General features: G+C 37.3%; 1 protein-coding gene across 2 annotated transcripts in view; it reads left to right on the top strand.

The window, feature by feature from the left end:
- The window catches only part of VWA8 (von Willebrand factor A domain containing 8), a 345450-nt gene that overhangs the window by 220381 nt on the left and 107228 nt on the right, over positions 1-17841 (top strand). For both annotated transcript variants that reach the window (XM_059041719.2, XM_067016182.1), the window contains 7 exons: positions 2182-2292; positions 3396-3460; positions 3897-4022; positions 5137-5246; positions 5880-6034; positions 9960-10152; positions 17573-17654. In XM_059041719.2, coding sequence (XP_058897702.1) covers positions 2182-2292; positions 3396-3460; positions 3897-4022; positions 5137-5246; positions 5880-6034; positions 9960-10152; positions 17573-17654 — 842 coding nt within the window. The remainder of the gene's footprint in view (positions 1-2181; positions 2293-3395; positions 3461-3896; positions 4023-5136; positions 5247-5879; positions 6035-9959; positions 10153-17572; positions 17655-17841) is intronic.

Below are 17841 nucleotides of genomic sequence, written 5' to 3' on the forward strand. Positions count from 1 at the left end.
TAGATAAACATATATATATATGTTTTCTGTTACTTAGAAAGATACAGTTTTTCAGTTCACTTACGCAAAGTTATGAGTCTATAAGTATTAGACCCTAAAAAGGAAGAAAAATGCAAAACTGTACTCATTTTTCTGTGTAAGCATATCTGTTTAATCATCTGCTTATTCTTCTTCTTAATCATATTTTGGGATCAATTTTAGGACTTTCTGTTGCTTAGAAAAGTTAATATTACCCCAAATTGCTGAAGTGCTAACAATTCGTGTTAATGTTGTACATATTTATCATAAGAGAGAGTTTCTCCTTTAAAAAATACTTACTCAAAAAAGATTTAATCTAGAATAGAGACTGTAAATGTTTAACTCATTAATACATTTTCTTAAGGAAAACTTTAAGGGTTTTCCTTAAGGTTTTCATCGTTTTCAAACTTTCAAATGCCAGGAACGGTGCTTCTTATATGACATGTTGATTTTAAAAAGAATATTACTAACACACATTCTTAATGGAGAATTGCATATTATACAGAATGATGCATTCAAAGAGTGTTTATGGAAAAATGGAAGCGTTGTCAACATGCTTGGTAGAATTTTTTAATACAGCCAAGATTCAGAGTATATGGAATAAAGGAGACTTTGGAACAAATACTACTTTAATTCTTGAGCACTTTAGTAAAATTGACTAGTAAAATAAATTGAAACCACCCTATGAGGTCTCAGATTTGCAGATGAATCAATACTCTACTTACATTTCTTTTTATTTCTCTCTAACTGGATTAAGGAATAAAGGGCAAGGGTCATGGTTAATTCATCATTGTATTCTCCTTTGTGCTTTAAATATAAGCTGCTGTTATGGAACAAATGAACAGACTTTTCATGTTTTGTATATATTTTGCAAAATATGTATTAATTCTTCGGGTGCCTTGTGATTTTATTTTCCTCAAATAAAGTTCTTGAAATGAAAAGTTCATAAGGTTTAGGATAACTGAAGGGGCCCCAAATCTAAAACAAAACAAAATAAATAAGACAAAATAAACAAAAACAAGAAAGAAAGAAAAGACAATTGCATAACAAGGCCTGACAAACAACTTTCTGGTGCCTTTTTGTAAACTTGTTAGTCTGATCTTCAAATGTCTTTGAATTTTAATGAAAAAAGCCCACTTCGGGGCTTCCCTGGTGGCGCAGTGGTTGAGAATCCGCCTGCCAATGCAGGAGACACGGGTTCGTGCCCTGGTCCGGGAAGATCCCACATGCCGCGGAGCAACTAAGCCCGTGAGCCATGGCCGCTGAGCCTGCGCGTCCGGAGCCTGTGCTCCGCAACGGGAGAGGCCACAACAGTGAGAGGCCCGCGTACCGCAAAAAAAAAAAAAAAAAAAAAAAAAAATCCACTTCTTTGCATCTCTTTAAAATATTTAATCTTTTCTGGCTTTCTCAACTTTAAATTCTTATTTCATGTGTTTCTGTTCACTTATTTTAATGCCTAAGGTTAATTTTTTTTAAATTTTTTTCTTGAGAAAGTCCTCCTAATTACTGAGAGATTATTACTTCATTTGCATAACTGTGATTAATGCTGCTGGAGCAATCTCTTGTCTGTACGTTATTACAGAACCAGCTATGAAAGTTCTCAAGCTTAGTGAATGTCAAGATGAAACCCTCATTACTAACTAGGTTCTTGGGGTCCTTGATATTTTCTTGCTAACCCATCTTTATAACTTGTACATATTTTCTGAGTTGAACCTGGATTTGTGAAAAGAATAAATGAGATTCAATTATGCACAGTGTAAGTGAGTTTTCAGCAGAACATTCTTTAAGTGTAATTTTGATAAAAGTAAATGGGCTTTTAAAATTATCAATTCTCTTAATTTCCTCACTTGTATGTAATAAAACAGAAATCATGGTTAAGTGAGCCTGTATTTACAAGGCGATGGTTTTAAGGTAAAATCTTCAAAGAGAAGATTCTGCATTACACAATTAGAAATATCTTCATTAAACCATCTAATACTTTAAATTCTGTATTAGGGAAAAACATTTAGTGTCTTCATGGTGTCTCTCAAATATTTCAATATTGTCATCTTCCCTTTGGTTTATTTATCTCTATTCCCTTTATTCCCAGGCTGCCAAGAGGCTGCTGCTAAATAAATAACCAAACAAGCAAACAAACAAACAAACTGTTCTCTTGATTTCCAGAGCAATGTCATCCTGTTGTTGGATACCACTAGCCAAGCCCTTCGTCGTCTCATCTTACCTTCAGAAGAGTTTACACTTAAGAAAACTTCCTGGTGGAACAAGGAGGAAGCTGTAAGAAATACCCAACTTGTCCAGCAAATTGCCAAGGATTTTCCATAGCTTTCTAACCGTAAAAATGCATGCCTGCCCATCCCTTGCGGTGCCTTTTGTTTGCTATAATGCACAAGAGAATTCTCTTATTATGCCCTTGTAAATTTTAATATGATGCAAATAGGTAGACATAGATGCATATATAATTCAATATCAATGGCTTCTTTTTGTATCCATCATAGTCACATGAAGACTTGGCAGGACGCAACTCACAATAATAGGACATCATGAGCCATCTGAGTGTGGTATTCATGACAAGTCCCTAACATGCACTTTAATAGTCACTTTAATAGTTTTCCAGTTATGAGTTTATGTTTGGATTTATGTAATGAACCTATGAGTGCAACAGCTGATTCTATTTACTAGACAAATAAACGTTTTAGCTTATTAACTAAAGTAAACTAGTAAACATTTTGGCTAACCAACGAGAATTTTTTCTGCCATTTAGAAGGTAGTGAATATAAAATAAGGCTTACCCTCTGCCCTGCACGACAGCATACTTAGGTCTTAAAAGACCACGAAGAAAAGAGATATTTTAAATGTCATAAATATATCCAAATCTAAGAAACAAAATATTTCCTACGTATTTATGCTATGGTACAAATTCCACAGTTAATCACCAGATAGCATGTTTATTTCTATCCAGTATATGGCATTTTTTAAAATATTCTTTTTAAAAAATATTTATTTATTTATTTGGTTTGTTGTGCTGGGTGTTAGTTGCGGCATGCGGGCTCTTAGTTGCGGTATGTGGGATCTAGTTCCCTGACCAGGTATCGAACCTGGGCCCCCTGCATTGGGAGTGTGGAGTCTTAACCACTGGGCAACCAGGGAAGTCCCCTAAAATATTATTCTAAAGATGTTTTAGTATGCAGTTCACAATTAATTTTGAAATATATTTTAATCTATGTTACCGTAAGAGCCTTGGAGTGGATAAAGAGGTAGCTTCTCAGAGAATTACATGTTTTACACTTTGAAGAACTTTATTTAAGGAAAAGCAGCTCAGTAGACATGAATGCATCTGACACATTTAAAGTGAATATTTTGTTTTGTTTTGTCTTTAGGAAACTTACAAAATGTGTAAAGAATTTGCGCACAAAAACTGGCTAGTATTCTACAAAGAAAAAGGGTGAGCTCTTTGTTGTAGAAGATTTCATCTGGGATCCTTATTGTGTCCATTCTATTTCCTCCTTTAATTATGCTTGTTTATTGTAAAACTAAAGTAATAAAGTTAGAAATATTTTATTCTAAAAGTATCTTATTCCACATTGCAGAACATTGAAAAACAGACATAAGAAAAGACACTGCCCATAATTCCGTGTACAACCACTACTAGCATGGCCGCTCTCACTTCTCATTTTTAATTCTTATGCATACCTTTACATAGTTTAGAGTTTTATATATCTATTTTCTCAATTAACATTTTTCTATGTTATTATCTAGTCTTAGAAACATTGTTTTTAGTGTTGTATAATGTATCATGAAATGACTGTGCCATGGTTACTCAACCAATATCCTCACCATTTCCTTTCAGAGAGTTTTCTTTTTTTTTTTTTTTTTTTCAGGAACACCCTGGCTGTGCTGGATGTTCTAGAAGGGCGAACTCACACCATCTCACTTCCCGTCAACCTCCAGACAGTTTTTCTCGTAGCAGAAGACAAATGGCTTCTGGTGGAGAGCAAAACACATCAGTGGGTAGATCTCCATAGCACCTCCTAGAGTGTGCTCTATGTTATCCAGCATCCTTACAAGCTCTGTCTTCCTGTGTCTGCCTTTTTACACTTTCTGTATCTGGCAGCATCTCTATAGGTGAAACTTCGAAGAAGAGGGGACGGGAAAATTTAAATAAATTAAATGTAACTTTGCAGGGTAATTATAAAAGTGTTTCAGAAGATGACCTTGAAATTAACAGTGAAAACATAATGACTTTTACAACTGATCCGTATTTCTTTAGGATTTTTCCTGTTAACACACTGAGAATTCACTGTATTCTTACCAAACTAGAGATACTTCAAAATAGATTTTTAGTTCATCCTCTCTTCAAAGGGCCACAGTCTCCATCCAAATGCTGTTGCTTTTTTGTAACTTCACAGAATCCACCCCTTAGAGGTTTCTTCTTCATTTTATACCGTGTGCTCTTATTTGGTTATGTTTATATTTGTGTTGCCTCTTCCATTGGACCGTATACTTCTTGATGAAAAGGACATTATGTACACTTGGCATAAGTGGGGTGCACAGTAAATTTTGAGTCACCCTCCCTCATGCATTACATCTACTGGATTCATGCAGATTCTCTGCCCCTCTGCTGACCAGCAGAAGTGACCTGCTGCAAAAGATTCCTGGCTATTTATATATTCCTATATTAGAAATCTTACAGACAAGTAGGTCGAGGGGACTACAGCAGTGAGGGCTTCTGTCCCTTAGCTGGTCATAAATCAGAGGTTGGGCTCCCTCTTACTTGCTGATCAGTCATATTAAAAGCAGGCTCCATGATAGTACGGATGTGTCTCTTTAGAGTCACTTTTCTTTTTTTTTTTTTTTATGGCCCTTCCTCTTACAGGAAGTATTGGATTTTCAGTTCACATTTATTACTGCACTGTTGTTATGCACTGCTCTTATACAGTGTTAAGAAGTTATTTTTTAAATTCATGATGAAACTCTGAAACTGCAAATTATACTCAGAATATTAAAAAGAGGCTTTGGTGGGGGGCGGGCAGGGTATGGGAACTCTGATTTTTCCTAGTCTGGCCTCATAGTTATTAGAAAAAGAAAGACTTTTTACTTAGATGTTTTGTTTGTTTACAGGAAATATCTTTTAACTAAGCCTGCACACATCGAATCTGAGGACAGTAGGGTTTGCCAGTTGTATGTGCTGAAAGAGGAGCTGCCTAGCACAGGGTTTGGAGCCACACAAGGTAAATACTGTGTTCTGTGTGTCTGTGGCTGTATGGGTACATGCCTGCATACATACTGTCCTCTAGAATCATTTAAGGACAATAATATCAACATGTTAACTTTATACCAAAAAAGAAATCTTAGTCACTACACTAGAAACAGTAATCTATCGTCTTTTAAATTATGTATTTGAATTTTTTAAACTAACAAGTCAGAATGTTTACATATATGTAGGTTCCAAGTCTATTTTAGGATTGCATCATTTCTTTTTTACACAGACCATCAGTATTTCTACTTTATTCATCACAGTTTTGGGGGGGTGAAAAGTAATTACGAAAAAATTCTAAAATATACCATTGCTAAGACTGGTTTGGGCCAGTTTCACCTCTTTCTGCAGAGTGCTATTATATTAATCTTGATTACTAATAAAAATATGAATTCTTGAATAAATACTTGAAATCACTTTGAGAAGATGCCATGATTGTGAAAACTGAGTTTCCTCAGACAAAAAGCCATGAGTGTAATTGAGAGTGTTTTCTCTTTTTTGATTTGTGCTTTTCTGTTTGAGTTGGTGAGAATGAAATCTTGCAAAAATTAATTCCTGGAGCATTTTAGGGGCATATGGTGTTTAATGTTTCTCTGACACTTTTTAGAAACAGACTTCAGCATACCTCATAAAATTTCAAGTCATCAACTATCATCTGAAAATCTGAGTTCAGCTGTGGGACAAAAGATTGCCTCTCCTAACCGAATTCTTTCAGATGAGAATAGTTATGCTACAGTCGTTGTTGGTTTCCCCGATCTCATGGTAAGCATAAATTTCTTAAATGATTGCATAACTATTTCTTCCCCCCATTTTGGCCTATACTCTATAAGCCTATTTGAGGGGTAATTAAAAACATAATGATTGGCCTTCCCTGGTGGCGCAGTGGTTGAGAATCCGCCTGCCGATGCAGGGGACATGGGTTCGTGCCCCGGTCCGAGAAGATCCCACATGCCGCGGAGCGGCTGGGCCCATGAGCTATGGCCGCTGAGCCTGTGCGTCTGGAGCCTGTGCCCCGCAACGGGAGAGGCCACAACAGTGAGAGGCCTGCGTACCGCAAAAAAAAAAAAAAAAAAAGTAATGATTTTCTGGTAAACATTTCAGATCAACCTTCTGTTTTCCAGACCAGTCATTCTATATGGTTTCATTACTTGTTAACAATTAATATATACATTGTAGTGCAATTATATAATTTAGTAAAGGAAAACCAGTATTCTCCATACATGGGAGGTCATGTGACAGGTAAATACTTAACCTACTGACAGTGATTTTATATCATGCTGTTTTAATGTGTGCTCAGGTCATCTGTCAAGAGGGACAATTTGAGACTAACAAAATAATATTTCTTCTAGAATTTTTAAAAGTGAAATATGTGGGAGTCTCATTACTGTAGGTTAATTTTTTCAACGCTCATGAACACCAATTCACTTTCCATTGAGTTTTGCTCTGATTTATATCTTTGCTGCATCCAGATTATACTATAAATGCTGGTGGTCTCAATTTAATTTGCTTTCAAATGGATCCTTCTGCTGTTATTTACTATTATCTGTAAAGAAGAGGCTATTCATAATTGACTTTAGGTGAAACTAGGTACCATCTTCCCCTGATGGAAATGTGAGAACATGAAATATAAAGGATATTTCAGCCCAAGTTGCCATCTAATAACCTTAGATATAACTCCATGTGTTTTGATTAAACATTTAATTTTCATAATTTCCTTTGTAGCTTTTAGGTGGAATGATAGAATCACTTAAAGATAAAAATATTGGCTCTGCTTAATAGTACACCAGTCTCACATGCCTCAAAATTCTACTGTAATTAATGAATGATGAGTACTTCAGGGTATAAGACTTTTGAAATCCAAAACTCGATGGATAATGTGTGGCTTAGGACTTTTCCATATGTCTTCTTAATTATCAAGTAAAAAAATTTGCTGTGGATTATATATCTGAAAATGAAACATGTTGTTGGAATACAATATCTACAGCAGCCTTGATTAAATGAAAGAGTTATGTTTAATATGCTTTCTACAATGCTTGCTGCTATCAGTAGAGAAAATACTGGAGCTACTTTTCTGAAGGTGGAACTGTTTTAAAAATTGATCTTTTGATTGAAGAAATTAGTATAGAAATATAATGTCACTATAAAAAGGTAAGAGAGCTGAGTATAAGGTAATGTTTATATTGACCCTCTAGAAATCCTTTGTAGACTGTAGGACTAGTGACCTTGTTAAATTAAAAGCTGCATCCCCGATATTTATTACCCACCATATCGGAGATGTTCATGAATTTTTGTTTAATGATAGATTAGATCATTCAGTTAGACAGCCTTTCAGCATTTTATGAGAGCAGTCATATTTTTTAGACCCCAACACAGATCAGGCACAGTACTATTCTAAACCATTTCATACATGATAATTAATTTTTACAGCAATTGCACAAGGTTTTACAGATAAAGAAACAAAAACAAAGAGGATATATTCCCCAGGCCACAAAGATATTGAATAAGGGAGCTGGGATTTGAGCTCAAGGGTGACTGACCCTCAAACACATATCCTTTCTACTATATACTATAGTGCCTTTCTGACTTTATGTGAATTTCTTTTGATTCTTCACAAAACTATTAACAAAAGGGCATGTCATCTCTTATTAACTTTTTATAGCATTATCAAAGGCACCTAAATTATTATGAACTTATTATAACTTTCTGAACCTACTACCAAATGGCTACAAAAACCGGCAGCAAGTATCATAGTGAATCCTCAATAGTGAAACGTTAAAAGCATTCGTTTCGATATCAAGAGTAAGACAAGGATACCCACTACCACCACTTCTACTAAACATTGTTCTGAGCGTCTTAGACATGATCCATTAGAAATTTTTTTGATACCTTGACTTTCCTCAAAATTAAAAACCTTCACTCTGTAAAAAAGACACAGTTAAGAGAATGAAAGGACAGTCTACAGGCTGGGAGAAAATATTGGCAAATCACATTTCCAACAAAGGACTTGTATCCAAAATATACAAAGATTTCTTAAAACTCAAGAGTAAGAAAATAATCCAGTATAAAAAAATGGGCAGAGTGGCCCATAATGAGGTGTCAGAGGTCAGAGGCTGAGCAGATGAGCAAGATATCTGGGGTGTGGGAGGCAGTAACAACTGGCGATGGGAATCAAGTCCAGCCAGGATGAAGATGGCACCCCATGAAGGGGCAGCCTGGTGTGGGATGTGGGAGCCCAAGTAAGGTGAAGAGTTTGTTGATACATGCACGTAGCTCAGTGTGGGCTATCAGGCCAAGCAGAGTGAGGAGGGCATTGGCCTGGAAGGGAAAGTTAGTGGTGGAGATGGGAGATAAGTCATATACAGTGGAACTGAGCCCAAAAGTAAGTATATGAAGGGTAATGACATCTAGGTTTCTCACTGTTAAAGAAGGGAGTTACAGGTACAGAAGGAAAGAAAACTAGAATGCGCCCTATAGTGGTTGGATTGGAATTGTGTGTATCTGGGTGAACTCATGGTTTTCAATGTATTTAAGTAGATATAGAAATAAAATCGGAGGTAAATGTATTAAAAAAAAATGGGCAAAAGACTTGAACAGACTCTTTACCAAAGAGGATATATGGATGGTTATTAAGTACATGAAAAGATGTTCAACATCATTAGTCATTAGGGAAATACAAATTAAAACCATGATGAGATACTACTATTGCCTATTAGAATGGCTAAAATTTTTTTAAAATGTAAGTACTTACAATACCAAGTACTGACAAGGATGCAGTGCACATGCAACTCTCACACATGTTTATGGAAGAGCAAGGGCAAACAATAACCAAGACATTTCTGAAGAAGAACCAAGAATAAAAAGCAGAGGTACTTGCCCTACTAAATTTCAAGGCTTATTATAAAGCTTTAGTAACTAAGACCACATGGTATTGGCCTAGGGGTAGAAAAATATACAGTAGAAGAGAATGGAATGCCCAGAAACAGCTGCCTGCATACACGAAACTTTTCTGATAGCAGTACTGATCAGTGGGCAAAGGTTAATGATATTTGAACAATTAGCTATCCATGTGAAAAATGATAAGCATGGAGCCCTGCCTCCTACCACTCACAGAAATAAACCCCGGAGGGGTTAAGGAACTAAATGTGAAAGTTAAAACTTCAAAATGTTTAACAAATACATAGGAGAATATCTGTGATCTTGGAGTAGAGAAGGATAAATATATATGTGGTAAAAATTTAAAGTAAAGCAAGAGAAAAAAATGACACAAAATTTCAGAAGAATTAAAGTCTAGGGAATATGAAAGAGATGCGATTGAAAAGAGGTCCCCCAGGGACTTGAGAAATACTGGTAATACTATTCCTTATGCCAGATAGTGGATGCTATAGTATAGTTATTTATTTATAGTTACTTAAATTACCTGTATTATTATATTCCCTCCTTTTAGCTATACTTCATTTCAAGATAAGAAATGTGCTGCATATTTCATACTTGTCTGAAAATTATGATTATTGATGAAGCAGCTGTCTTCTGTACCAAATTCAAAAAGGTTAAGGAATAATTTGATTTTCTTATATTTGTGAAATATAAGTTTTCCACTAGTATCTGCTTAAAGGACTGCACTGTAAAAGTTATGAATGTAGTTTATAATACTTCAGTGCTTGAATTTCTCTCCTTTTTTTTTTTGTAGTCACCTAGTGAAGTGTATTCTTGGAAAAGGCCAACATCTTTGCATAAATCAAGGGTCACTGATACATTCTATGGAGGGAAGAAGAAAATTGGAACTCCAAAACAGAGCAATTGTGTGACGCTTTTGGATACTAATCAGATAGTCAGGATTTTGCCCCCAGGAGAAATCCCTCTAAAAGATATCTACCCAAAAGGTAAGAGACTTACCAATTCCTATTTTATCAAGCTAGTCAAAGGTAGTTTGGTTTTGGTAGGGATACTTAACTTATCATTATCATTTTATATTTATGAATATGAATAATTTTAACAGGGTTTAGTAGCTAAAAAGACCTATATGTGCTCAGAAGGGTTTCACTAAACTTCTCATAGGAGTTTAAGACTTTTGCCTTAAACTCCTGTGTCTAAAGGCCAGGGACTTATGCAGCCTGATTCACTTACCAGTGCTCTCAAAGTCAACTTATGTTTATTACTGCATAACTTAACGCCAGGTCCTGTGCTGATCACTCTTCCTTGTATAAATGCATTTAATCGTCAAATTCCCATTCTATCATTAATGTACTCTCAAGTCTATATGCAGGGAAACTGACAGAGAGGTAAAGTAACTTGCTGGGGTTCTCCCCAGCAGCGGTCAGCAGAGCCCAGATTTGCACCAAAGTCTTCCAACCCAAGGCCACAGCTACTCTTACTGAACCACACTGGCTTTCGTCATAAAGGATAATTATGAAAATTTTTGATCATCAAGCCACTGGTTACTATTTGCATCATAGTGGTAGTAATATTGTCCTGTGTTTACATTCATTATATTAGTGTGGACTTCATAAATATAATACTAAACACATTATAATAATCTGTTACTGGGTTTGAAAAGTCCTGGTTATATGACAATGTTAGAATTAGTTCCTTCCAAATAAATCACCATTTCCTTAGAATGTTTTTTATGGTAGGAGAGGCAGGTGAGTACACTGACAATTGCAGTGCAGTGCAGTAGGCATATTCACAAGGTGATATATAGACACAAAGGAGAAGCTTACAACCCAGGCTTGTGATTCCGAGCTGACTCTTGAAAGATGAATGGGAGGGAATCAAATGAAGGAATTGTTCCAGGAAGAGAAAACCCCACAAGAAAGGTACAGAGGCATTACAGAGCACTCCAGGAGTTATAAGAAATTCTATACCAGAATTCAGTGCACCTTCATCCACCCAGAAACCAGTGGGTCAGCCCTGATACTTCTCCCTCATCCTCCACATCATCATCAATCACCATGTCCTTTTGATACAACCTTAATATACCTTATATCCACCCACTTGTCTACAGTTGAATTGCCAACATCCAAATCACCACCATCTTGAACTGGAATGCTGCAGTAGCCCTCTGACAGAGTTCCCTCTTCCATTTTTCCCCCACCCCCCATTCTCCACACATCAGACAGAGTGTTGTTATTTAAGTATTTTATTGTTCTCATTTGTTCTTATTAGGGACCAGTCACACAGAGTAAAATTCATCCTTTTTAGTGTATAGTGCTGTGAGTTTGACAAATACATACAGTTGTGTAATCATCACCATAACTGATAGAGAACAGTTCCATCTCCCCAAAAACCTCCCCTATGCCACTCTGCCATCAAGCCCTCTGCCTTCCCCCATACCCCCACTGATCTGATTTCTGTCCTTATTGATTTGCCTTTTCCAGAATGTCATATAAATGGAATCACACAGTATGTGGTCTTTTGAGTCTGGCGTCTTTCACTTAATGTTATATATTTGAGAATCATATATGTTGTGTGTACCAGTTGTTTGTTCCTTTTTATTGCTGAGTAGTAGTCCATTGTGTGGATATACCACAGTTTGCTTATCCATTCACAAATTGATAGATACTTGTATAGTTTCCAGTTTGGGGCAATAATTAATAAGGCTGCTATGAACATGTTTGCACAGATTTTTAAGTGAACATAAGTTTTTGCTTCACTTTGGGTAAATACGTAGGAATGGCATTTTTATGTCATATGATAAAACTGCCCAACTGGTTTCCAGAATAGCAATACCATTTTGCATTCCTGTCAGCAATGGTGAAAGTTCCAGTTGCTCTGCCACCTTTTCAGTGCTTGGTATTGTCAGTTTTTCACCATTCTGGCAGGTGTGTAGTGATACCTCATTGTGATTTTAATTTGCATTTTCCCTAGTGCCAGATGATGTTGAGCATCTTTTCATATCTATCTTCTTTAGTGAAACGTCTCTTCAGATCTTTTCCCACTTTCTGAATTGGATTACTTGCTTTCTTTTTAATGATTTTTGAGTGTTCTTTATATATTCTAGATATAAGCTCAGTATCGGATACACGCTTTCCAAACATTTTCTCCCATTTTGGGGAAGGGCCAAATCCCTTACGTTTTCTTCTAGAAATCTCATATTTCTAGATTTTACACTTTGATTTGTACTCCACTTTGAGTTAATTTTCTTATATGGCGCAAGATGTGGATTGAGACTCATTGTTTTTCATGGGGATAGTCAATTGTTCCAGTACCGTTTGCTGAAAAGATTGTCCTTTTTCTATTCAGTTGTCTTTGGACCTCTGCAGAAAATCAGCTGACCACATATGTGAGTCTGTTTCTGGATTTTCGTTTGTGTTCCATTAATCTATATTGGGTTGGCGAAAAAGTCCGTTTGGGGGTTTTCCATAACATCTTCCATAAGATGGTACGGAAAAACCCCAAATGAACTTTTTGGCCAACACAATATGTGTCTATCCTTTCACTAATACCAGACTCTCTTGATAAAGGAGAGAATCTTTGTCATCATCCACACTTCATTCATTTTCACTGCTGTATGTACAGCACAGCCAATTTATTCATCTGTTCTCTACTGGTACACTTTTACCTTCTTTACATTTTTTTGCTATTACAAGTATTTTTGTACCAGTCTTCTTGTGTACATGTGGGGAGTCTGTAGGGTATATATGTAAGAGTGAAATTACCAAATTTTTGTTACTCAAAGTTATTGTTCCAGCAGCATAAAAGATGAGGCTACTCTCCATCCCCATCTTCTCTTGCAAAGGTCAGACCTTTTATTGTGCACGTCCCCGATTTCTAGTAAGTTTGAGTATCATTTTATATGTTGTGATTTACTCTTCTGAAAATTGCCTGTTTATATATTTTTGCCATTTTTCTCTTGGTTGCTAGGAGTTTTATTTACCCTCGTTTTGTAAGGTAATGTTCCTTAAATATTCCAAATGTATAGAAAGTGCTTAGGTTAGTGTCTGACACAAAGGAATAATTTTTTTTAATACATTTATTTATTTTTCGCTGCACTGGGTCTTCGTTGCTGCACACAGGCTTCCTCTAGTTGCGGCGAGCAGGGGCACCTCTTCGTTGCGGTGCGTGGGCTTCTTATTGCGTTGGCTTCTCTTGTTGCAGAGCACGGGCTCTAGGTGTACGGGCTTAGTTGCTCCACGGCATGGGGCATCTTCCTCGACCGGGGCTCGAACCTGTGTCCCCTGCATTGGCGGATGCTTAACCACGGCGCCACCAGGGAAGCCCAGGAAGAATTTTTTAAATGTGGGCTATAAAAAAAAAAAAAAAAAAAAAAAAAAGTCCTAAGAGAATGGTAAAGGTAGATCTCAGGATGCTAGCTGTGCACAGACCTAGGGATCAACCAGTTAGGATTAGAAAAGTTGAGAAGATTTCAGGAGAGATACCTCCAAGAAAGTGAAGTTGATAAACCCAACTATTTGAACATATTAAGAAATTTTGACATAGGGAAAACTTCGAGGATGAATTTGTGCTGGGTACATGAAAAACTAAACCAACAACAAAGCATGGTTATAAACTCCATGAAAAGAAAAAGCAATAATACTATGATAAGACATAGCTCAGCTGGAAAGAGCATTTATATAATCATAACAACATAAGTGCTAGATGTTAATCTAATGAAAAATTATCATATAAATGTACTGGGGGATGGGAAAAATGAGGTGGTAGGCAGGAGGACGGGTATGTGAAAAGAGTTAAACTCTCATCTTACATGGTGAGAAGTCAATAAATAATGCCTAAAACTAAAAGATGAAGACAGCACCATAAGGATGAAGGTGAATACCAAAGAAACAGCTTTAAAAAGTTGAAAGCATCTCTGGGAGCAGAAAATGAGGGGTGACAGGAGTAAAGTCAAGGCTGATGATTTTTTCCTTCAGTCTGTTTGACTCTTTAATCTATGTGCCTCTAGATCTCTAATGATAATTCAAACTAACTTAATCTTTGTAAAGTAAATAGAATCCCACCACCTGATTAGTCAGGAACTAATGCACATCAGCCTTTTATTAAAGAAATCAATAGCAATTGTAAAGGCTACTCTCCTGGTGACTTTTACAGAGATGGTATAAATTGTGGTCAGTGCAGATGGGGAGAGATTTACTTCTTTCTTCCAATCATTTTCCTTCTAGTTAAATGTTAGCTTTTTTTTTTTTTTTTTTTTTTTTTTTTACTTTAAATCACAGGCCTCAGCTCTTTAAATACAAAATAATGACTCTTGACTGAAAGCAGTGTACTGTTTTCTGAACTTTGAGTAAATTCAAAGATTTGGTATCAGCACAATCTCAGGGGACACATCACTCTTTTAATCTGTGAACACAGAAGTGCATTTAACCTAGTAGTTAACAGACGTACATCAAAGTACATTGCTTGAAGGAGTGAATTTTTTATATAATTTCATCTTCCCTCTGAAAATGCTCTTGGTTACTTTGTCTGACCATTTTTATACCCCGTCCTAAGCTTGGCACTGTGCGTCTAAGCTCTCCCCACTCTATATGGGAGCCGCGCACTAAATACTGCAGCAGTAACTTCCGTTTAATCGTTAGTGAACTAATCCTGAAATATGATTTATACCTCTCTTCGAAATCCACCTGGATTATAAATGAAATGGAAATTTACTGAAACTCCATCCTCTCTACAGTTTTGAAACATTTTAAATGGATAGACAAGGATTTGGCTAAGTTTGGAGGGAAATCTGGCCATGGTTTTCACTTCCTTAATTCAATCATGTATTCTGAGCTGATTTATTTTCAAATCCGGAAACATCAATTCTGATTATTTTTCAAGCCTTACCATTACCACCATCACTACCACCACCCTTAAAGTGCTTTATAGCCACAAATTGCCTTTTCTGATACGTGAAAATATGTTTTAGCACAAGGAATAAAATTCTTGCTTTCTCCTTCCTGAAATAGACACAGCCATTATTGCATTTTCTCATCCTCTTTATGCCATGGAATTAACTTGCACATTGAAAAAAAAAAAAAAAGAAAGAAAGAAAGCTGTAGAAAGAAAGATACTTAAAATACGTTGGCTTACTTTACTTTCTCAGGCAGTCTAAAAGCACTGGTGGTGGTAGCTCAGCCTAATACTACTACTTGTTAAAAGGAGAGTGCGTGTAAGTGGCAGGCCAGATGCAACTGGCTAGCTAGGCAGCGCTAGTCATTCCAACCGCTTCAATAACTGGTCATTTTTGGCAAAGAACCAGGGTCTGTAAGTAATTCAACCCACTTCAGTTAGGTGCTAGCCGCAGGAACTGTCAAAAATGATATATGGTGCAAAACTTTGTCCAAGACTGACCTTATATCCCAGGCAACGTTTCCAACGCAGGTGGTGCATGACTTACGATAAGCATGTTGGCTTTGTACAAATGGCTATCTGAGGATGGCCGATTCAGCTGGGTGGTCGGGTTACCATAGTAACTCTCTTTCTTTACTCTCTGCTGTCCCTGGACATCCCTTTCCCTTCCTCCTGCCCCCTTTTGTCCTCTGGGACCACTCCGTGCCTAGCTCTGCAGCTCATACCTGGCCCCAGGGCTGTGATTCCCACCCTAGAATCCTTTCGAAGTCCCTAAAGGCTCACAATGATTTTTTAAAAAAAGGAACTTTCCTCTTTATGCTGTGGGCTCCTCAGACAAGGCAGGAACCACACACATCTCTTTCCTGTGTATCCCCAATGCTTCGTATAGTGTCTGATGCAAAGTAAGCTCAATCACGTTTGTTGAATAAATAAGAGATCTATTGAGGTTTTCAGGTGGCCTACTCAAACACTTTCAGCTGCAAACATGAAATTAAAATGCCACGTTTCTTATTTTTTGTAAACTACATTGGATAAATTCAATGTTGACATTCCGGATATCTCATTCTAATCAGAAATTATAATAAGAGGTAGACAACAGACAAAAATCTTTACGAGTATGGGTTCTTTGTAGGGGGATTTTTTTTTTTTTTTTTAAGAGACATTGGTGGCCAAGATTTTGTAAAATAAGGCATTTTTAAATTGTTGCCCTACGGTGAGCTCAGATAGGATCTGTGTGGAGTGGTGGGCAGAGCAGAGATTTTAAAGCCAGAAGAAAGGCCTATTTTGTTTTGCTTTTTTTTTTTGCGGTATGCGGGCCTCTCACTGTTGTGGCCTCTCCCGTTGCGGAGCACAGGCTCCGGACGCGCAGGCTCAGCGGCCATGGCTCACGGGACCAGCCGCTCCGCGGAGTGTGGGATCTTCCCGGACCGGGGCACGAACCCGCGTCCCCTGCATCGGCAGGCGGACTCTCAACCACTGCGCCACCAGGGAAGCCCCAAAGGCCTGGTTTTGAAAGCCTTCTCTATCACCCTCCAGGCAAGTCCCATTAGTATACCACCTCTGTAAGTCTCTACTTCCTCATCTCTCAAACAGGAATCCAAGGTCTTTGTTGTTGTCAGTGTTAAAAACACTTATCTAGAAAGACTAAGCAGTGTTCCTGATGCAGTGTTCCTGACACAATGGTGGCAGCTGGTGATGATGAGCTTGGTGGTGGTACTCAGGGCTTTGGGGAAAAAGTCAGTAACCGCCTGGAATTTGCTGGGAAACAACTCTAGAATTGGAGTTGAGGACTCTGGCCCCCATATCTCATCACCCTCTCCTTCCCCGCCATTTCATATTCTTCATAACCCAGAGTCCTCACCCCATGGCCCAATCCTCACCTCACCTTTTCTTGTCTTGAAGGGTCCTAATAATAACAGCCACTGTGGATGGAGCAACTACTGATTGGGTGCAAATAATGTTTATGATGCTCAGATGCTGTCTTTATCCCCACTTTACAAATGATGAAGGCAGGTCTCAGAGAACTAACTTGGCCAGCGTAAAACATAGCTAGGAAATATCAGAGCCAGGATTTTCTACCAGGCCAGTCCAATTTCAAAGTAGGTGCTGATTCCACTGTGTTATACCATCGTTGTGGTGATTTCCTGGGAAGGAAAAATAGAATTCAAATGATGAAATATTTTCAGATAAACTGTAAGTGCTAAAATAAAACATTGACCCATCTGGGGAAGCTATCAAAGAAAACGAAAGGAATTTAGGTAATTCTCTTGACAGTAAAGAATCACTAACATGCATCTATTTCACAGTCTCTTGTATTTCCCTGACAAAAACATAATTCTGAGAGTCTAGCCTCAAGGCTGGAATTGGCCAGCCCAGGACCGTGTCAAGTGGGTCCCACTAGCTCTACGCTAGTGATAACTTCATTCCACTTTTAGCGGCATCCATGCTTTTCTTTAGGTCCTATTTTTGTATCATGCAGTAATTTAACACTCAGCTTGTGTCTTGACTTGTTTGCAGATGTTATCCCTCCACAAACAGCTGGTTATATAGAAGTCACTGATCTCCAATCAAAGAGACTCCGTTACATCCCTATTCCCAGGTAATCTGTTTTCACCTCTGTTCTTAGCTTGTGTGTCAGATTTTAAAAATGAGTGAATTCTTATCATGTACTCTGAATAAATGTGTGCTTTTTGCTTCCTTAAATAGCAAGCTCTTTTTTGTTTTTTTCAATTACAGTTGGTTTATATCTTGCTGTCCTGCATTCCTTTTTTTTTTTTTTTTTTGGC

Source organism: Kogia breviceps, chromosome 16, assembly GCF_026419965.1.
Source record: "Kogia breviceps isolate mKogBre1 chromosome 16, mKogBre1 haplotype 1, whole genome shotgun sequence".
NCBI lineage: Eukaryota > Metazoa > Chordata > Mammalia > Artiodactyla > Physeteridae > Kogia > Kogia breviceps.